We start from the raw sequence: 21615 nt of genomic DNA, 5'->3' as shown, positions 1-21615 counted from the left end.
ACAGACACCACAGACAGAGAGGAGAAGAGGAATACTTCTAAAATGCTCTTTCTCAAAGTGAAAATGACTTTAAAATTTCTTTCTAATTATGGAGGCAATATGTCTCTTCATAAAACACAAATAACCGGGAGGGGAAAAAAAAAACAAACACAAACAATCCAAAAAGGAACTGGAAGGGGGACACGTCACAGGCCGTTCCACCCTGACCCCCACCGTGCTTCCAGAAAACAAGTGTGTTCCTATTTTTGAATTCTAACAGAAATGGTCCATTGTATTTTATATTTATTCAAAGCACAGTCACCATATATAAGACTGGGCCACTCGAGCTTTTACAAATGGATAATATAATGATTAAATGTAAGTGAATACACTCATTGTGTCTTATTTACTCTAAGATGGGATAAGGAACCACACTGGATGGGAATGTCCATCTGCCCCGTTTTCCCTGTGAGCTCTCTGTACCTCCCTTGGGCCGCCAGAGGTGAGGCGGGACCCATAGGGAGGTCGTGTGGACCGAGGTGCCGCCCTGGGGGCAGTCCGCTACTGTGGACCTTACAGGATACTCCAGTCACAGGGGGACCAGCCACTCTGGGACCGACGGCTGCCTCCATGTGACCCCCTGCCTGTCCCTCACGGCACTTCTAAGCAAGAGGGTGACACAGCCATGCCACACTGCTTTGCCCTTTTTAACCACAGGACAGCAAGTCAGGGCTGAAAGCAGCAGCAGAGGGCCAACCCCTCTGAAGGTCCTCTGGGCCACTCCTTCCCCTCCTTCGCCATCTTCACGTGACACGTGCTCATAACAGGGAGACCAAACACATGCCCCTCTCTGGACGTTAGCACTCTCCTCTCTCCTGGGCCCTCCCTCCAGCCTCTGTCTTGTCCTTTTCCAGGTCCAGATGCTCTCCAGCCACCTTGTGGATCGTATTCTGCACACAGGGTGTGCAGAATACAGAGGGAGCATCTTGCAAAGCACCTCTGACAGGTGCGTCCCCAGGACCAATGTCCTGAAAAGCCTTTCCTGCGTGTGGCTGTGCCTGGGCCCTCCCCGCAGGGGGCGTGTCCCTGCCAGCACCCACCTGCTCAGCCACCTCTCTGCTCATGGCCAGCGCCAGCTGCAGCTGCAGCTCCTCCTCCCCGCTCGTCTGCGGCCTCGCCTGCTCCAGCTCCGAGGACACCCGTGGGGAAGTGGCTGTAGGGGAGGCAAAGTCACTGTGAAGGACCCATGTTCCCAGGTCAGCCACCCGCTCCCGCCTCACACCCACGGGTCCCCCTGGGCGGGGAGAAGGGGTGTCTGCGACCATCCCAAGGTCACAGCTGAGGAACATCATAAGCACATCAGCCACCCAGCACCCACCAGGAAAAATATCCTGGGGCACAGGCACGGCCAGCTCCGACCTCTCAAGGATCAGACCCGCCCCCATGGCAGAGCTGCACGGCATCAAGAAGGGGAGCTGAGTTTTTACAAGATTGGGGGGGCACAGTTCTGGAAAAGCTGGGTCATCATTCAAAGAAGCCCAAAGCCTGTGTGGACTCACAGGTCCTCTCAAGACCTCCTGACTCCAAACGCTGCTTCAGCCTAAATCTCCCACTTAAGCCTGCCTCTCAGGATCTGCTTCTTTGGGAGAAATTAACTGGTGGGGAAGAGCTCGGATACTGAAGTTTCTAGATGGCTGTGCTCTGGCTGCAGTGAGTAAGGTGGGAGAGGCAAGACTGAACTGGGGTCCCTGAGCAGTGCAACAGGCAAGGCTGTGGGGCAGTTTGGGGCAGCCTGTAAAGGGGAAAGACACGTAAACACAGCAAGGAGACTGCATCTGGAGCAACCAGGCCTGGAGCACAGTGTGTTCACTATGATTCACAGTCAACCAAGAGAAATGGTTTAAAAAAAAAAAAAAAAAGGCCAACTGCCTCATGTGTACTCTAAGCTAATGAAGAGGTCAAAGAGCAAAAAACACTGCAGTTAGGAAAAAGCACAAAGATGCTTTTCTAAATAAAATCAAGTCCAATCCCAGTCCATCACCCCAATTTTCCAAAGCATTCCTTTAGAAATAAAGCTGGATGGTAACAAAATGTCCTCAAATCTATCTTAACAATTCTATTTCTTAACAACATCCCCAAACAAAAGCATGTCTGGTCCCCAAAATTCACCTCTGCCCATCACAGATGGCAGATTCTGGCGTCCCTGTGCTCTAGAAGCAAAGCCACCACCCAGACTGGCGAGAACAAGGGAAGCGGGACGGCTGGGGTCAGTTGTGGGGGCAGGAGGAGGCTCTCCCAGGACCAGAGTGGCTATCTCATCCAGGTCACGGCCCCGTGGGTCGCCCGCTCCCCGCCGGCTCCTGATGAACATTCTCTGAGGCTGCCTCACGAAACTCTCAGTTTATAACAAACCCTGGATATCTACCATCCTCCACTTACTCCCAAAGGGGAAACCAGGCCCCCAGGCTCCACCCTATACCCGCAAAGGGCTCTGAACAGAGGGCCCCATGTTGGCAGGGAAAGCTGAACTTGGCTGTGCAGCCACAGAGCCTGACTTGCCCGGGACAGGATGAATGGGCCGGGGCTCTGCAGGGCTGGCCGGAGAAGTGAGGCGCCCTGTCCTTGGTGCCTCTCTGCACAGCTGCGCGGCCGGCCCAGCTTCAAATGCAAATGTGCACGTCTGTGTCCCCTCAGCTGACGCTGCTGGAATAATGTGTGGCCGGCACACACGGAAATAGCTCACCACATCAATGTGGAAATCAGACAAAGGGTATTCCCCTAAATGCTGTGGTTTTTATAAGCGGATGCACGGCTCTAGGTCGCGCAGATGGCAGAATTCACAGCCACCAGCCCGGAGCGTCAGCTGAGTGCACACAGGCCTCAGCTGCGAGGGCGGCGTCCGGTGGAGATGCTCCTGCCTTAGTGACAGCATCTCGGCCCCACAAAGGGCCTCTTGTGCCAGAGAACAGGACAGTGAGCACAGAGCCTGAAAGGGCCCTCCGGCCACCAGAGCTCGGCCGGGCCCCACTCTGAGGGTCCACCACTCACGGGGCAGTAGGAGAAGCAAGTCCCCTCGGGTCTCTGCTGCTTTCTGCCCCAGCCATGCTCTCCCGGGAAGGCAGGCCCTGTTCACACAGGCTCATCACCCTGGGAGCACGAGCATGCCCCTGCCCTTCCCCTGCAGTTGAGCCTGACCCGTGGGGAGGAGCGCAAAGCTGGCACCCCTGTGGCAGGCTCCCTTTTGTCCTGCCTGGTCCACCACCCTGGCTGAGGAAGCACAGGGGGAGGCTGGACAGGGAGCCCACACAGGATCACATTTTCTCAAACTTCAGGCTAGGAGGAGAACCAGAAACCCACCCCCCAACCTGGTACCTCCTGCAGGGCCACCCTCCTTGACCCTGCTCGCCTGCTGCAGGCCCCGAATGCCCCCTACAAGGCACTTCAGGTGTGCACGGTTGGGGAATTGCGAAAAAATAAAGTAAAGCACTCAAGGTAACAGAAAAACAGGAAACTGCCTCTTCTCATTGGCAATGTTCTGCAGTTTTCCTAGAGCGCTCTTCAGCAGCGTCTGCAGTCACAGCCGCTGGTTGAAGGGCGCAGACTGCAGGCCCCCTCCCACAGGCGACTCTGCACAGGGACTTCACGGAAAGCCAGGCACATGGGCTGGCAAGAAGGCAAGGGCCTGGCCATGCGGCTCCAAGGAGACCCCACCTGGGTCTGAGCACTGCCACTACCCCATGCCTGCCAGCAGACAGGGACACCAGGCACCTGGCCTGTCCCTACCCACTGCAGCAGGGAGCTGCACCCGGATGCCACCCCTCCAGGCTTCTGCTTCCAAGTCTGTGAGGTGAGCGATGGGAGGGGCGGGAGGGGCGGGAAGGCCTGAAACAAGCTGCCCCCACCCTGGGGGTTGGCCCTGCCCAGGTCACTGCTCTCCACTCCACCCACAGTCACAAGACACCCCGTCTTACGGGGCAGAAACCAGATGGACACCGTGGTGGCCCAAGGCCCACGTGGGCTGAGGACTGTGGTTCTGGAGGCCGTGGCCTCCCCCTCCCTTTTCTGATGGCCACCGAGGGAGGGGCTGTGGAGCTGGCGCTGAGCCCAGGGCCACTTTCTGCCCCTGGTGACCAGGTCCCCGTTCAGTTAAGTTCCTTCCTCATCACTGAACTGCAATGAAGTGCTTACTGGGCCTTCCTCAGCATGCCGACATCTTCCTGTGCTCCACAGGCTGTTTCCTGAGTCAGCAATGACCTCGGCCACCAAGGACACTCCCACGGAGAGCAGAGGCTTCTGACCCTGTCCCCTGGGAGACCTTCCAGGCCTGCCCTCTCCCAGCTCACAGGCGACAGCAGGAAAGACTGTTTTTAGTCAAGTGAGATGAATTATGAGAAAATAAGCTCAGATTACCCCAGGTAACATTGAAAGAGAGAAAATACATAAATATGTTGTGGAAATAACATGTCCACTGACTCAACGGACTTGAGTTTGAGCAAACTCTGGGAAATGGTGGAGGCCCGGGAAGGCTGCTGTGCTGCAGTCCATGGGGTTGCAGAGTCAGACACGACAGAGCAACTGAACAACAATGTTGTGGAAAAGCCAAAAAGGTGCAAGATGTGAGGAGACGGAAGTACCACCACAGCCGGGGGACCTTCAGGACAAGGGGGGCTGGACCATGACCATGCTCTGCCCTTTGCCCACCACTCGACAGTCCTGGCAAAACCCTGTCCAGATCCCATCGCAGACTCTACATCTGATTCCAGCTCACAGAAGCACAGGAAAAGGACTGAGGCAGACAAACCCAGACCAAGGGCCGCTTTGCAGGACAGCCAGCCCAGCATCCCAGCACAGGAGGGTCATGAGCACAGTCAGACTGAAGGGACAAGATCCCGGGCAGTCTCCGTACAAACAGTTGGCTGCACGTCACAGTCAGAACAGTGGGCAGATGGGCACGCGGGCAGGGACGAGGCGGCCCAATGGCTGCTGTCCACTCCATCCACTGTCAGGCTATGGGGGAGGGGAGATGCCAGAGCCTGTGTTAAATACTTCAGCATAAGAGGAAGTGAGGGCCGCCCCACTCTTCCTGCCTCTACCCCTCTTCCCAGAGGAAACAGCTGTTGACATTTTCTCATGATTCCACCCAGAAGACATACTCGCACGCCCTGCTCATTGGCGTGCTTTCCTGACTCTCGCCCACAGGCCCCCTCAATTCCTGCCATGTGTGGGCTCCACCTCACCGCATCCCCACCCAGGCTGACGGTCTCAGCCTCAAAGAGGCAGCCCTGGTGGAGGGTGCGTCTGGAAGCCTGAGCCCAGACCTGGGCTTGCCGCTGCTCAACCCCTCACTTTGGCTTCCTCACCCACAGGATGGGAAACAGGGTTCCTGCGGCTTGGGCTGCTGTGAGGACCAGACGAGTTCCTACGGGGGGCACCTGGCCCAGTGCCTGGCGTGTGACAGTGGTACCACACCTGGCGTCTTGCCCAGCCCTCAGCCCAGATGGGGCCCTGCCTTCCAACCCACCCCCAAAGCCGGGGCTGAGGCCCAGAGATGAGGTGGCTCGCCAGGGTCCCACAGCCACAAGGGACAAAGGCCGACCTAAGGCCTTGCTCTTCACCATCACTGCTTCCCACAGAGGAGGGAACCGGGGCCCAGGGAGGTCACAAGGCCACTCAGAGCCAGCAGAACTCAAGAGCCAATGCCATGCTGTCCCCATGCCCTGAGCTGCTCGGAGCCCTCGGTCCTAACATTTGCACACACCATGCCTGGCACTTCTCCAGGCCAGAGGGCAGCCCATGCTCTCCCAGGGCCTGTGTCCAGTAAGGAGGGACAAGACGCACGCACACAGGGGAGGGGGTGGGGACACTGGAGCATGGCCTGGGGGCAGGCAGCAAGGTTGCCAAGCAGAGAGCAGGTGGGGCTTCACCAGGGTCAAGAGCCTTGCCCTGCCGAGGGGCCAAGGCAGAGCGGGCCCAAAGGTGTGAGGTCCTGACCCCCAGCGCCTCAGAACACAGGCAGATTTGGAAATGGCTGTGGCAGAGTCCTTAGTGAATGGTTTAGCTGAGGTCATAATGAAGTAGGTGGGCCCCACATCCAACGTGACCTGTGTCCTTACAGGTAGGGAAGAGATGGGGGCGAAGACATGAGGGGAGGGCAGCAGCCATGGCCCGGGGACATCAAGGAGGCCTCCAGCAGCAGAAGCAGGGGGAGCATAAGGCAGGACGCTCCCTGCGCGTGCGGGCCCCAGAGGCACAGGCCTGCGCACGCCCTGATCCAGGGCTTCCGGCCTCCACAGGGGACGAGACCCTGTCAGTGCTGCTGCAGCCCCAGGCCCCGGGCCCTCCCAGCACACACATCGGGGCCCCACCTCCCGCACACTCTCGCCACGGGGAGGAGCTGCCCCTCGACTCTCTACTGCTCACCACCCACCCCTGGCCCCTGCTCTGTCACCCCCGCACAGGCCCTAGAATCCCCCAGCTCCTTCTGGCTCTCGGGCGGGCAACAGCACCTCGGCTTCTCCTCCAGGGTCGGCTCTGGAGCCACCCCCCTGGCACGTCCTCCCCACTGGGGTGCTCCGCGGGCAGGGGTTCTTCTCAAACCTGGCTCAGTGCAGACACCCCTGCACCGGGCACCTAGAGCCCGCAGACCGGAGGCCTCACCTGCGCTCCAGACCTGCCTGCAGCTGGGCCATCTCCGCAATCTGCCTCTTTCCATGCACCTGTGTGTTCATTTTCTAGTCTAGTTTCCAGTGAGCAGAAGCTGTGACTCCCAAGGGCACACCTCACACACTGGTCCCAACCACCCTGAGGTGCATGAAAGCCGAAGCCCAGAAGAAAGGAGGCAGCACGGACGATTGTGGGGATGGGCGGCCGGGCAGAGACAAAGGCTGCCCTAGGGCTGGCTGGCAGGACTCAGAGCCCGTCCTATCTGTGCTGCTCTCCTTGGGCTGCAGAGTAAATCCTGTCCGTTACAAGGCCATCAGCTTGCAAGGTGGGAGCTAGGAGCATGTCCAGAACGGGAAGCCATTTTTTCTCCTTGCTCTTTCCCAGGGGTTCCATGGTTCCTGGTGCTTTGGGAAGTCACACTCTGGAGGGGGTGGGGGAGCACCAGGGCTAGGGCCACACCCACAGCTCCCCAGGCAGGCACTCGGGAGGAACTGGGGTTGGGGGGGTGCTGTGGTCACCAGAACTTTAACAGAGACAGAAGGCTCTCTTTCTTAATTCAGTCGTAAACTGAGATTGCATGCCTATAGCACTTTCTTATAGAGCAACACTTACAAACAGGAAACTCACTTTTAAAATGAATATCCTGATGGAAATTTTCATCTACTAAACTAGCAAAGTAATGCTCAAAATTCTCCAAGACAGGCTTCAACAATATGCAAACAGTGCTTCCAGACATTCAAGCTGGATTTAGAAAAGGCAGAGGAACCAGAGATCAAATTGCCAACATCCGTTGGATCATCGAAAAAGCAAGAGAGTTCCAGAAACACATCTACTTCTGCTTTATTGACTATGCCAAAGCCTTTGACTGTGTGGATCACAGCAACTGTGGAAAATTCTTCAAAAGATGGGAATACCAGACCACCTGACCTGCCTCCTGAGAAATCCGTATGTAGGTTAAGAAGCAACAGTTAGAACTGGACATGGAACAACAGACTGGTTCCAAATCGGGAAAGGAGTACATCAAGGGTATATATTGTCACCCTGTTTATTTAACTTATATGCAGAGTACATCATGAGAAATGCTGGACTGGATGAAGCACAAGCTAGAATCAAGATTGCCCGGAGAAATATCAATAACCTCAGATATGCAGATGACACCACTCTTATGGCAGAAAGCAAAGCAGAACTAAAGAGCCTCTTGATGAAAGTGAAAGAGGAGAATGAAAAAGTTGGCTTAAAACTCAACATTCAGAAAACTAAGATTATGGCATCCAGTCCCATCACTTCATGGCAAACAGATGGAGAAACAGTGGAAACAATGACAGACCTTATTTTTGGGGGCTCCAAAATCACCGCAGATGGTGACTGCAGCCATGAAATTAAAAGATGCTTGCTCCTTGGAAGAAAAGTTATGACCAACCTAGACAGCATATTCAAAAGCAGAGACATTACTTTGCCAACAAATGTCCATCTAGTCAAGGCTATGGTTTTTCCAGTAGTCATGTATGGACTGAGAGTTGGACTATAAAGAAAGCTGAGCACCGAAGAATTTATGCCTTTGAACTGTGGTGTTGGAGAAGACTCTTGAGAGTCCCTTGGACGGCAAGGAGATCCAACCAGCCCATCCTAGAGGAAATCAGTCCTGAATATTCCTGGAAGGACTGATGCTGAAGCTGAAACTCCAATCCTTTGGCCACCTGTTGCAAAGAACTGACTCTTCTGCAAAGACCCAGATGCTGGGAAAGATCGAAGGTGGGAGGGGAAGGGGACGACAGAGGATGAGATGGTTGGATGGCATCACTGACTCAACCGACATGAGTTTGAGAAAGCTCCGGGAGTTGGTGATGGACAGGGAGGCCTGGCATGCTGCAGTCCATGGGGTCACAAAGAGTCAGGCACGACTGAGCGACTGAACTTAACTGAAACTAGAAATTATCTTTCAGAAAAATCTCAGTACCCATTTTGGGCTCAGGGCTATCCACCAAGCATGGTCACCCCTCTTGCACCCCAGCTGGGGGCGCTGCACCTGGGCTGGGTCTGCTGGGAAAACATCTGCCAAGTTCAAGACATAGAATGATGCTAACACACTTGTCCACTAACCTCACTTCCTGGAATTCTACTTTGAAGACAAGACAATTCTACATCAAGACCCCTCAGAAAAGCAGCTTTCTGCCCAAAGGTATTCACCACGTTGTTACCACACTGTGAGAACCTGGACACAATTCAGACAGGGTGGAGACTGTGATCCACGCAGTCCCTTCTCAGAGCGTGTCCCTCAGGCAGGGCGCTGCGTGAGAGCCTGTGACAGCACAGGGGACAGGCAAAACCGGGAGAGAGCACCATCCCCACCTGCTGTACGGACCTCTCACCCACCCGAGCTCTAACCTTTGCAGTTAAGTGTAACTGTGCAGCAACGTGGAAAATGCACAGCAAGTTATCTGAGTCAGCTGAGGGGTCCTCTGAGCCACTGCATCCGGCCCACTGCACAGAGGGTGAGAACAGCCTCTGACTCGCCTGCCCGGCCCCCTCCGGGCACTCCATGTGGCACACCGTCAAGGTGCCCACCCTCTCCCAAACTGGAGGCCCACAGAGGGCCAGGCCTCATCTGTGAACCACGAGCCCTCACTGCCCAGCACCAGCCCTGGGCAAATGAATGCTGTAACCTTCTGAGATGTGTGCTTTGTTACAAACAACACATGTGTAACACTGTTGTACCATGTATACAATATAAAACATTAGATTCCTTCTGCTCCCACAAAACACACTTCAGACCCAGATCCAGGTCTGTCCATACAGCTGGCTGTGGGGGATATGGGTATTGATCTGGTCCTCGCTTCCTCCTCAGAGGAAGAACTCTCTGGCTCTCCCCAGACAGATGGCCATGACGAGGCCCCACCACTGCCTGTGCCCAGAGGCCTGGGAGCTGGGATGACGTCGTGATAGAAAGGGCAGGGATCCAAACAAACCTGCAGGCCTAGAAAAGCACATGCTTAGAGAAAGCATTCAGAAGGACACACCCACACAGGAACAACAGCAGTCTAAGGAGATCATGGAGTATGTCCGTCTTCCTTTTGCACTTTCTACATGATCAGGAGTACACAGGCATTACCTTACAATGAGAAAACCAGCAGAGTTTCTTTTGTGCCACCCATGCTGAGCTCACCACCTAGACGTGGAGAAGCGGGCCACAGGGGCACTGGCCTGACGGGCTGGTCACTGAGTTGCCAGCAGGCTGCAGGAGGAGGCCCATGGGCGCACCGCCTGCTGACTCTGACTTTCTGAAAGGGCACGGCTGCCGGTCATCAGCCAGAGGGACGGGAGGAAGAACCTGAACTGGACAGGCCACAGCCTCCGAGAAAATTCAGCACCAAGACCACGATGCCCGCGCCCACCCCGAGACTCCAGCCTGTCAGACATGTGCCTGGGCTCTGGGCAGCCAGCGGCTCAGGGAGCAGAGAAAGGGCAGCTACAAAGTTGGAAACAGCCTTCACTACCAACAAAATCTAACCTCTAAGAATCAGATGTTCTAGACTCAAAGCCTCAAGATATGGCACATTTCCACATTTCTGGAAAAGCCCACAAAATGTAGTTCCAAAGGCTAAGTGTCAAGAAAAGGAAAAGAGGGCTAGTTCCCCAGCCTGATACAACCACCGATGGAGACAGCACACCACACGAGCCAAGCTGACGGCCCAGTCTAGATCTCCGCTGTGTCTCACAAGGCCGGTCAGGATGATCCCTCCGTGCTGCATTCCAAGCCAGCGTGTTCAAGGCAGATCCCCAGGGCCCAGGGGAAGCCCTCACCTCACACTGGGCATCAGGCGGGCGCTCAGAAAGGATCACCTGTGACGGTGAGGGTTGAGACACAGAGAGGAAGGCACCCAGAACGGTGACACCACGTATCACTGGTTTGCCCAAACCTCATCCAGCATTTGAGAAACTCTGGGAAAACAAACTCACTCACTCATTTTACCCTTAATTTCTACCTCTAACCCCAGATCTGAGGCAGTGTGGGCTGTGGGTCGACCAACTTGTTGGCGGTGTGTGGAGGCACCGAGTTGAGGGGGGACCTGTGGGCCTTGGCTCGGGGGCTTTGAATGCAAGCGTCCCAGGAGAGCTGGGGGCCCCGGGTACTCGACAGGCAGGCTCAGGGGCCCTGGGGACCAGCGGGAGTGTCGCTCTGAAACACTATGACTGCCTCCCTGCACCAAAGCCAGTACTCCCTCAGGACAGAGGGTGAGGGGAAAATGGGCCCGGAGCTCAACAGTGATCCCACGAGCACTGGCAGGGTGGCCACAAGGTGCACAAAGCCCAGGTGAGGGGGACGGCGGCCGCCAGCCACCCCGGTCAGAGCCACCCAGGCAGAGAGGAGAGGCGTTCTCTGTGGTGGGCCCAGGTGCCAAGGCAGTGGACTGAGTGCACTTCTTCGTAGGCTGCGGCGAAATCTGTTTTCAGCGTAGCCCGCACCAGCTGAAGATTGTACAGGAGAGCTAGCAATCACCACCAAAGCAAGCCTCACTTCCATCCCCATTGAGTCAGAGACCTCCAAACACTGCAACCTACAACTGACTGGGCAGCCAACTCTCTGCTTGCCAAGGTCCCGGGTCCCGTGGATTTCAGGAAGGATGGCGGGGAACTGAGAAGCAAGATCCACCCCATTTGGTCCTCTGCTCACCCGCCCACATCACTGCAACATGGAGGATGGCTCCCGGCTGGGTGTGCTGGTGGGACAAGGACCAAACCACAGGCCCAGCCCAGGGGCCTGGTCCTCCCCGCGTTCGGGGCTGCCGCCAGCACACCTCCAATCCCACAGGGTGCGGGACTGGGAGAGCCTGATAGCTACCCAGGCCTCATGCAAAGCAAACAGCGGCTCCCCTGAGGCCTCTGGGTGAGGGGTATGAAGAGGGGCACAGGGTAGCCAGGGCTCCCGGGAGAGGGGAGGACCAGCGCTGGGCTGCAGAGGGAGCCGCCCTGAGGCCCGGGAGGCAGGGAGAAAGCTGGCTCTACTGGGCGACCAGAAGCACATCCAGCAGGCTGCCCGCGTTTCCCACCTTGGGCTGCACGGTCCCAAGAGAGGCAGGGCTGGGCCGGGTCACTGGCTGGGCAGGAGGGTGGCCCCGGGCGCAGCAGGAAGGGCGGGCGCTGGCTCGGCGGTGGCTCCTCGCTCTGACCCCGCAGGGGCCCAGTGCGGTGCTGGGGACACAGCGAGGCCTCGGGTGCTGTGGGGCAGGGACACACACACACACACACACACACACACACACACACACACATACAGAGACAGGCCGTTAGAGGGACAGGCAAGGCCGGACCCCGCAAACAGACTCTGAACATGCAGCTCAAGCTCGGGCTCTCAGAGGTGGGCCAACTCAGGGCCGCTGGGCAGGGAGGCGAAGGCTGAGGCCACGGGACCAGACACGAGGCCCCACCACCTCCTCCCAGCCCCGGAACAGTCTTCATTCGATGTATGGGACGTAGCTTCAGCTCCTACACTCAGTCCTCGGGACTCAGGGGCAATGACCTCAAAAGGCAGGCAGGAGAAAAGCAGCCCCCAGGGCCCTTACGTGACCACTTCCAAAGAAGAGGCCAGCCCGGAGCCCAGCCTACCTGCAGCGGCCTTTCTTGGCGGAGAGGGGCTCCCTGAGGGACACATACGACTTCACTTCTTAAGGTCAACCTTCCTTTTCTATCAACCTAGCGTAGGGGAGCCCCTGGAGCCCCAGATTGCATGCTCCAATTCTTTTAAGCAGCTTCACCAAGGTCCCAGCATTTGCCTGAGCAGAGTCATCCAAACTAGGTGGGGAAACGACAGGAACTACAAGTGGGACAAGGAATGCTGGCCTCTGAGCTTGACAATCGCTGAGAATCCCAGAGGTGGGAGTCCAACCCCACTGTGCACACCTGCTCAACACAGATGCTCCAAGTGGCAGGGCGACGACAAACCGAAACCTGCCAATAAGCAAGGTCAACAGGGGGTCAAACTGCAAACAACTGCCTTAAAATTTTTTTTATGCTAACAGTGTTACTTATTCCAAAAGCAAAGGGTAGGGGTACCTGGATTTCTGTTTTCACAGCCAGAGGCACAATTTCTGTGTCCCTCACCCTGCAGGCTACCAGGGCTGCCTGCTTGCCACCTCACTGAGAAGGCAGAGGGGCACCATTTCAGGGCCCACGTCCATGAACAGCTAGGATGCCAACATGGCTCCCTGGCCAGCCTCCGTCAGGCCCTGAATGCCACTTCTGCTCTCTGACATCTCTCCTGAACGCTAGGCAAAGACCTAACATCTTCAACATGCAAAGCGAGAAAACAGAGCAGCCCAGAAAGCACGGACCCAGCCGTGTGACCGAATCACCAAGGACTCCCACCCAGAAGCGGGAAGGAAGCCTGGTCTCTCCCTCTGCAAGAGAGGCGAACATGCACTGCCTCACCCAGTGACGCTCAAGCAGAACAGACGCTGAGCTAGTCAGGAGACCCGAAGCCCAGTTTCAGAAAGAGACTGAATATGAGATAAAAGAGAGTAGATTCTCCAGGACAGCCAATCCCCTGCTGCTGTGGGCAGCCAGGCCCTTCGCTTCAGCCCTGCCCTGAGGAGGAAGCAGGTAATCCAACCTCTGCGCCTGCCTTGCCCCCAGGGCCAGCCCTGCCCACATGCACAGAGTCAAACCCCAGAGCAGCAGAGGGTCTTGGGACCCCAGGCCGGAAGCCCCTCTGTAACAGTAACTCCAGGCGGACTGAGGGGCTGCTGCCAGGTGCCAGCAGCAGAAAGGTAGGGGCCATGAGCTCTGGCTGAGCCCGGTGCCCAGCACGGGGGTTACTACTCACAGCCATGGTAGGAAGCCGGCGACCCCCCAGCCTTGCCGTACTCCTGCTCCGAGTAGCTGGTGGACAGGTTGGGCTGGCTGGAGCCCCGGCCAAAGGTGATCTGGTTGCTGCCCATGCCAGTGGCCACCTGGGCCATGCGCTCCTTGGTCTTGAGAGCCTGGGCCCGCTCGGCCTTAAGCCGCTCCTCGTCCTTCAGCAGGGCCACCAGCTGCTTGGCCTTCTCACGCACGTTGACCCCCTGGTCCTTGCCGTCACGGTCAACGTACTGGAAGTCCTTCAGGGTCTGGATGGCAAAGATGTTCTCGCGGCACTGCTGGGCCACGCGCTCGGAGCCCGTCTTGATGAGGTAGTCAAGCAGCGTCAGCGCCTTGTACACGTGCCGCCAGTTCTTGCCGTGGTCGTTGAGCCGCTTCCACACCATGCTCATGATCTCCGAGAAGGCCACCACGTTGTAGGTCAGGTCTGCAATCTCTGTCATCAGGGAGCTGGACGGGCCCCATGGGTCATTGGAGGTGGCTTCCCGCACTTTTATCTCAGCTTCCGAGTAGTTGTTGACAATGTTTTTCATCTGCCGTCTGATGGACGAGGTCGTCATCTTTACGTTCTGTGACAAGTGCAGATCCTTTCAGGGAGAGAAGCTTCCCCGTCTCCGGCAGGTTCGTGCTCCACAGAGGTTCAGTCTCCGTAACAGGTCTGGAGCAGGGTCCCTGACGGTCATTTCCTCTATTGGAGCCTCAGGTCTGAGAAGCCGGAAGCCATGACCTAGAGAAAGAAGTAACAAACGTTACTGTGTGTGAGTTCCCCTGAGACAGCAGGCTCTCTGCAAATGGCAGGCAGGGGTCGGCCAGCCGGGGTGGTGAGAGGACGTCCTCCAGCCCCCGAGGACAAAAAGGATGCCACCTTCCCTTCAAAACTAAGTTAAGAACAATACTACACATTAATAACCAATACAATTTAAACTCAAGTTTAAGCCTCTGGAAGGAAAGCAGTAACACTGTAACTCCTGGTCTATTTTCAAACCACTTCTGCTGGATCTGCTCTGCCACACCTGGCAGACGCCCGCTAGAAGAATCTCACGCCATCTACACTGGCTCCAGAGACTCTCTCTGACCCTCTTCTCCTGACTTCTTACAGAGACTCCCAACCCCTTCGAGACCAGGGCTGAGGCCCCACTGGGCTTTCAGAGCCTCCAGCATCTGGCACAAGCTACGTAGCACTGATACAACCTTACAAATAAACTGCTTCTGGCCCAGTTTCCTCATCTCAGAGAAAAGAGAACTGAGGACTCCACATTAACAGGTCCACCCAGTCCTTTGCCACAAACACATCTCTCCAGGGAAGGAACACCTGCGGAGCTGGAGTGAAGGCTATGCCTCTGGCCACAGGCCTGGTCCAGAGTGTGGGGGACACCACCTGGTTTGGTTGCCAGTGGGCACCCAGCACTGCGACATAAATGCTGCTGCCACAAGTTAAAAGCAGCGCCCCTTCCCCCAGGAAGGCATCTGACAAGGGACAGAGGTGAGCGCGGGGACCTGAGGATACAAGTGGAGGGCAACTCGACTGTGGCGGTGGGCCACCGACAGAGGCGAGGAAAGCACTCCCTTCAGAGCTAGCCCTCAGGGGGGTTCTTCAGAGGAGGAGACAGGGCAGGCGGGGACTGGAAGGGAAGCGGTGCCAGGTGACTCCTCTCCTACAGAATGAGGAGGGGGCCCAGGACCTGCAGCTCCCCACCCCCACCCCACCCCCAGCTGCCACTGGGCTTCTGGCCTGGGAAAGAGCTGGGTGGCCTTGGGCCAGGCTGTCTCACTATATGCTCACAAAAAGCCTTCCTTCCGGGTAAGGATCACCCCTCCCCTGGTGCAGATGGAGAGCCTTCCTTCTGGGTCATGAAGTCAGCTGACCAAGGCCCCCTGGTGAGGACTCTCTCCCTCCTCCCACAGGGGCTCTCACTCTGCTGCTTCTGCCACAGGAACAATAGGTGGGCGGCCTCTACCAGCTTCATCCCAGCCTCAGAAATAAGTAACCAGCAAGTGTCAGGAGTGGGGAAGCCAAAGGAAATGCCCACTCCTCACATTCAGCCAAATAGGAGAAGCTCATAACCGTCATCCTGGTGGCATTAGTCATCGGCTTGGTGAGCAAGGCCTCTCCACCCTCAGACAGGCCAAGAATTCTGTCTTCATCTGCAGATGCAGGGCTTCAGCAGAATGGGACTTCAGCTGAAGGTGGGCAGAGTGAATTCCACTGCACGGTCGGCTCTTAAAAACCTTCCACAGTGTGTCTGAGGAGCAGGGCCAGGTGCTCTGTGGGGACCTGCACGTGTGACGTGACAAGGCTGGTCATCCATGGCCACCAGACAGGATGGGCCGCAGAGGGGGCCTCCCGAGCAGCTCCGGCTCCCAGAGCAAATGCTCCAGCATCACTGGTCACACTCGAGGTCCCGAAGCCCCAGGGCCGCCCAGCACTTTGTCTGTCACCCACCTGGGGCTCGGCAGGCTCCCCCACCCTGCACTTCGCAGTTGCAGGAGCCATCGCGGCCACATGTAACCTGCAGCTCGCATGTCCTGTCCCAGGCGACAGCCCACCTACACACACAAAGCCTGAAGGACGGGCCCCTAGCCACAGATGAGCCATGGCCCAGTACCACCGAGGAGCTGCGTCCCTTGGCCCTCAACATGCAGGCAACCCAGCCAGAGTCTGGGATCAGGACTCTTGATCTCAAGAGCAGCCTATAATGGTGACCATAAAGTAACAGCTGGTCCACATTTGCCAAAGACAAGCTGGGGCAGACAAATTCTGGCATATTTGAAAATACAACCAGAATTCGCCTGACAGTGGAGACTACAAGTAGACTGAATAAAACAGCAAATAGAGCAACACTAAAAAAACAAACAAAAAATTCCAAGGCTAGAGTGATGCCCCTGGAGGCAAGAAGAATTCCATAAAAATGTGTTCAAGAGCCTGCAGAGTTGGGTGGGGAAATTCCTTCCCAATCCAGAGTCCCAGACGCGGGAGGAAGCAGCCCTCATGGCTCCAGACCCCAGGTGGGCCCTGGTCAAAGCCCACGTGAGTCCTGGCCATCCCTTCTGTGACAGGGACATAACTGGCCAGGTGTCAAGAAGATGATGATGGTTGGGGTCTCCACCAAACCCCCATCTGGGGGGCTTTTCAGGGATCGGGGATCATTATCAGGGACCCAGACCAGCTATGAGGGAACGGCAGCAAACATCTCTCCCCTCCCCAAACCTAACAGGATCCGCAGATGGCAGCTCCTGATCTGCGTCTGGTAGCCTCCTGTGACTTTCTCCAGGCAGGCAACACCCACAGGGAAGCTGAGGGCCGTCCGCCTCACTCACCGAATGCAGCATCCGTGTCCCAGGACTCCTCAGTGGGCAGAGAAATCAAATCTTATATCTCTATCCCAAAAGCGGGCTTCAAGAAAACCCTGCATTCATATATATGAAGAATTTCAAAAACAAACATCTGAGCCTCTTAACTCCAAGAATGATAAAGCAGATACAGTGGCAGCACCCACAGTATAGGGAGAGCCCCAAGTGCCAGTTAACTGGCTGCAAGGGGACTGACCGTCCCCCCAACGCTGGATGACCCCTGTCCCCTTAAAAAGAAAGAGCCACCTGGGGGCTTCTCCCAAGACATGACAGTCTTGGAACAAGCACAGGAAAATTCAAATTCGATGTCAGATAGCCTCCAATGACCATGTTAGTGATTTTTCTAAAAGCAGAAATCAAGCACTGAAAACACACGTGAGGACTTCCTCTTTTCTTTAGCAGTGCGGCGGATCGTTCGGTCTCTAGGAAGAGCAGCCGGGCTGCAGGTTACACGGGTGTTGAAATGCAGTCACTCTGAAAGGTGGTGTGAAACAAGGACCAGGCTCAGGAGACGTGGTCTGGCCACCCGACAACACAGGCGCTTAGAAACGGTGGCGTGACGAGCAGCACCTCCTGGAGAGGCGCGAGCACCGAACGCTGGCGCCTGGGCCAGTGGATGCGTGAGCAGAGGACAGAGAATTCCTCACTGCTCCCCTCCACCACTCCTCCACGTAGTTTTGCTAATGGCCAACCAGGGACAACATTCTTAAACAACCCTGCCAGAAACCAGACAGCACACAGAACCAGGGGCCTGGAAAGCAGGGCTCGGGCTGGGCCAGGCCCAGCCTCCTGCTCCTGGATGGCAGGGCAGACCGGACACCCAGCCTCCTGTCCCAAGGCCCCTTTCTGACAAGGGCTCAACTCCTGCCAGCCCCAGGGTGTCACAGGAGCCCCCACCTCAGACCAGCTCCAGGTCAGTCACCATGAGGCTAGAGTTCTGGCGACAAGCCTAGTGGTGGATGTTTCTCTTGGCCTGTGGGGCTTCCCGGGTCTGTGGAGTGAGCCCCTGGAACTCAGCCCCCCTCCAAGAAAGGAGCTTGTGACCCCTGGGCCAGAGTCTCCATTCCAACACGCTGAGTGACTCTACCACCAGAGAGAGACCCCCGATGGCCAGTGGCCACGCCACCCAGAGACTGGGACACAGTAGGGGACATTCGATGGCTTCACACCCACCCACCTGCACACAGGGCAGGCCCGCAATGGGTTTGATCAGCAGAAGTTTCCAGCTTGAGGCATTTTGGGAAAAGAACAGAGCTACATGGGAAAAGGCAGAATTCCCAGGGATTCATGCTTAATTTAGACCTGGCTGGTCACTGTGGTGGCGCTGAGTGCTGGGCTGTGGCCACGTCCTGAGGAGCCAGCAGGAGAGGGGAAGCCGGGGGAGGGGGAGCTGTGGACCACACAGGCCTGGGTTCAGGCACAGCAGCCATCCGTAGCTGCTCTCTCAGGAGCTCAAGATGCTGCCCAGAGGAAGCCCGCAGGTGAGGACAGGCACCTCCGGGCAGTGTAAATGCAGACCAGCCTGGCACAAAGGTCTCCCATGGACTTTGGGGAGTGTGGCTGAGGTCCTTGCAGCCCACCCCAGGCGGTGCGGGGGGCACCAGAGCCCAGAAGACGGCACACCCGGAAGGTGAGCTCCTCCGGGGGCCAGCACGGGTGCACCCTCGCCCCCTGGCACCCTCCCGGTCCCAGGCACGGCCTGCTCCCCTGCCCGCGGCCTCCCCCGGCACTGCCCCACTGGCTCTTTCCTGTGAGTTGAGATCTGGGGACCACGATCACTCTCTCAAGTCACCAACTCCCACTGTGGGCAGAACCTCTCCATGTGGGACACCTTCCTGCTCATCCCAGTTGCTGCTTGCCCATCTCCACCACGTGTCCTCAGCACAGGCTCCTCTGACACGGGCTGAGCGAGCGGGAACAGAGGGAAACTGAACAAGGCAGACAGCACCCCAGCCCCTCCCCCTCAGACACGAGGCTCACCGGGCCAGCCCCCCAGCAGTCTCCCTCAGGGCTGTCGCTGGAGTCAGAGCAGCCACCCTGCTCAGTGAACATATAAAACCACTCCACGTAAGAGTTCACAACAAAGAACCTGGGCAGGGGTGGATGAGCCATGTCAGCCAACAGTACCCAGGCAGTCCCACGGGCAGCGGAGCCCTGCCACCCCACCAGCCTGGGCTCAGGAGCAGACCAGGTGATGAGGTGGGGACAGCCGCTGCTCAGCACTGAGTAACACAGGTTCAGACACCTGCGTCCTCCCAGAGTGTGTCTCTGAGGATGTTTCTCAGGAGCACCCCGACGGCAGCCTGGGGACACAGTCCAGGGCAGGGGACACGCCTACAGAAGCAGCAGGGCCCAGGCAGAACACGCTGGGCAGAAGGCCCCTCCTGGTCAGGCAGGTGGCATTGTCCCCAAGCCCCTTCCTGACCGTCACACCTGGGCCCAGTCCTCTCCTGTGTGGCTGGCATTTCCAACAAGGCCTCAAATGTGCTAACTCTCTGATGCCAGCAGTCACCCGAAAGAACAGGCTCAGAATAGAAACTGAAAATAGCACAGGCTCTCTCAACAGACGCTGGAGAATCCTAACAGCCCTGACTGCACGCCAGAGCGTCTGCTCACTGAACCTCAGTAAGAATTCGCAGGTGAGGAAGTTGGGCACAGAGAGGGTAAGAAAACTGGCCTGAGCCACATGCCAGCACGTGGTAGGACCAGGACTTGCTCCCAGACCTCTGGCTTCTGGTCCTATCCTCTTCATCTCGTCTGTTTGGCTTCAGACAAACCCCACCATCAGAATAGTGAATCCTTCCTCCCTGAATCCAGAGGCTTTGAAGGGCCCTCCTGTCAGGTGCTAAACAGGCAGTGAGACGGGACAGAAATAACCACCCTCCTGCCCCTGCTCAGCCCATCTCCAGCTCTGCAAGCCAAGCAGGCAGGAGCCCAGACGCTGGAGCTAAAGGGCCAGCCCCTGCCCACGTGCGGACGTGAGGCCCAGGCGCTGTGGTGCTGTCCTGGGATAGGCCCCTGGCATTCCCAGCGCCTTCCAACGTGGCCCACCAAGGAGGGGCCTTTAAGGTTCTTCCCAGAAAGCGTTGCCCTGGAAAGCCTCAGGCCCCACAGACGGCAACAGGAGGAAAGCTGGCAGGTGGAAGCCTGCACATCAGAGACTCCAAGACGCGTAAACATCAGCCCATCAGAACTCACACCTTAAGAGACCGGACCTCTTCGGTGACTGCTGCGTCTTCTGCTGAAGCAGCCACACGGGCTAGAACAACCCGAGAGCTCTGATTACTCCTTTAAGAACAGCCGTCGTCTGAAGTACCACCAGGAAAAAAACCAGTCTCAGAGCCGAAAGGTAAACTTCCTCTTTTGGTTCAGAATAAAAATACGACTTCCCTCCTTCCTCCTCTGCTGGATATGTTCCCAGGATTTTATTTACTCTGCACCGCTGACTGGACTCTCAAATGTCAGCGTCAGCCCAGAGAAGGTCTTCCAGCCACCACTCTGTCCTCTTACATTTTTATGATGTATGTGCTGCTGGGCACACACAAGAGTACACACCAGCCCCATGTGGGCACAGATGACGCGCCCCTGTCACCCAGACCCCTGCCCCACCCCACCCCGCAAACAGCTTGGGTTCTGAGCTCCATGATCCCCCGGTTTTTAAGAAAGAAGAAGGTCTTACCATTGACATCATCCAACCACCACAATCTGCTGGCGTCGATACTGAGGCTCTGAGACCCGTCCGCGCTGCTGCGTGTCCCTGCCATGTGACAGCGCCTGTGCTGACCGACACCCACCCCCTCGTCTGTCCGGGGACACCTGAGCCCACTTCACCTTCTTGCCATCGTGAACAGTGCTGGTGTGTGCATGAGCCCCCGAGACTCGTGCACTGAGGCTTCTAGACCCTGTTCCGGGAGCAGAGCTGCTGCTCTGCAAGGCACACAGCGACGTCTGCATGGCATTTTACAAATGTTCTTGCTGTTCTCTCTTGTAACATCATTTCCTTGTCACAGCGCAGACAGACAGAGGGTTTAGCCAATACTTTTCACACGTTGGACATACAAGGAATGATGCCCATGGGGAAGCCCAGGACGCAGCCCCCGCCCCTACCTAGGTCGGGACAGCTGGTGGGAAACCTGTGCCCCTGGGGCAGGGCTGCAGGAGGATGGGGGCACAAGGGAGCCATGGGCATGAGGGGAAGAGGTGGTGAGGTGGGGGGCGGGTTTGGGGGCCTTATGCACTGAGGAATCTGGATCTGCCGATTCGTTACTCCCCTTCCAGATCTCTGTCAAACCCTCCAAGTAAGAGTCATATGGTTAACACTCACAGGGCACTTCTGACGTGCCAAGCGCTGTGTTAGGAATCCTCCTCTTTAATTCTTAATATAAGCTGCGTTATTGTATGCTTAATATTTTTCTTCAAATCGATCTACTTTGTTTTTGGCCACACTCAGCTTGTGGGATCTTCATTCCTAACCAGGGACTGAGCCAGGGCCATGGCAGTGGAAGCACAGAGTCCTAACCACTAGACCACCAGCTGCTGCTGCTGCTGCTGCTAAGTCGCTTCAGTCGTGACCGACTCTATGCAACCCCATAGACGGCAGCCCACCAGGCTCCCCCGTCCCTGGGATTCTCCAGGCAAGAAGACTGGAGTGAGTTGCCATTTCCTTCTCCAATGTGTGAAAGTGAAAAGTGAAAGTGAAGTCGCTCAGTCATGTCCGACTCTTCGCGACCCCATGGACTGCAGCCCACCAGGCTCCTCCATCCATGA

The 21615-nt window shown here is 56.8% G+C and overlaps 1 protein-coding gene across 7 annotated transcripts in view; it reads right to left on the bottom strand.

Moving 5' to 3' along the window:
* Window positions 1-21615, bottom strand: part of EPN2 (epsin 2) — a 52611-nt gene that overhangs the window by 11336 nt on the left and 19660 nt on the right. For 4 of the 7 annotated variants that reach the window (XM_055576358.1, XM_055576354.1, XM_055576357.1 and 1 more), the window contains exons 2-4: window positions 13463-14224; window positions 11691-11858; window positions 1080-1192 (exon numbers count right to left, since the gene is read on the bottom strand). In XM_055576358.1, coding sequence (XP_055432333.1) covers window positions 1080-1192; window positions 11691-11858; window positions 13463-14057 — 876 coding nt within the window. In that variant the 5' untranslated portion in view covers window positions 14058-14224. Of the gene's footprint in view, window positions 1-1079; window positions 1193-11690; window positions 11859-13462; window positions 14225-20046; window positions 20381-21615 lie in introns of those variants that run through there. The other 3 variants (XM_055576360.1, XM_055576359.1, XM_055576355.1) reach the window with 2 other exon arrangements.

Source organism: Bubalus kerabau, chromosome 4 (genome assembly GCF_029407905.1).
Source record: "Bubalus kerabau isolate K-KA32 ecotype Philippines breed swamp buffalo chromosome 4, PCC_UOA_SB_1v2, whole genome shotgun sequence".
Lineage (NCBI taxonomy): Eukaryota > Metazoa > Chordata > Mammalia > Artiodactyla > Bovidae > Bubalus > Bubalus kerabau.
This window is presented reverse-complemented; position numbering and strand designations above follow the sequence as displayed.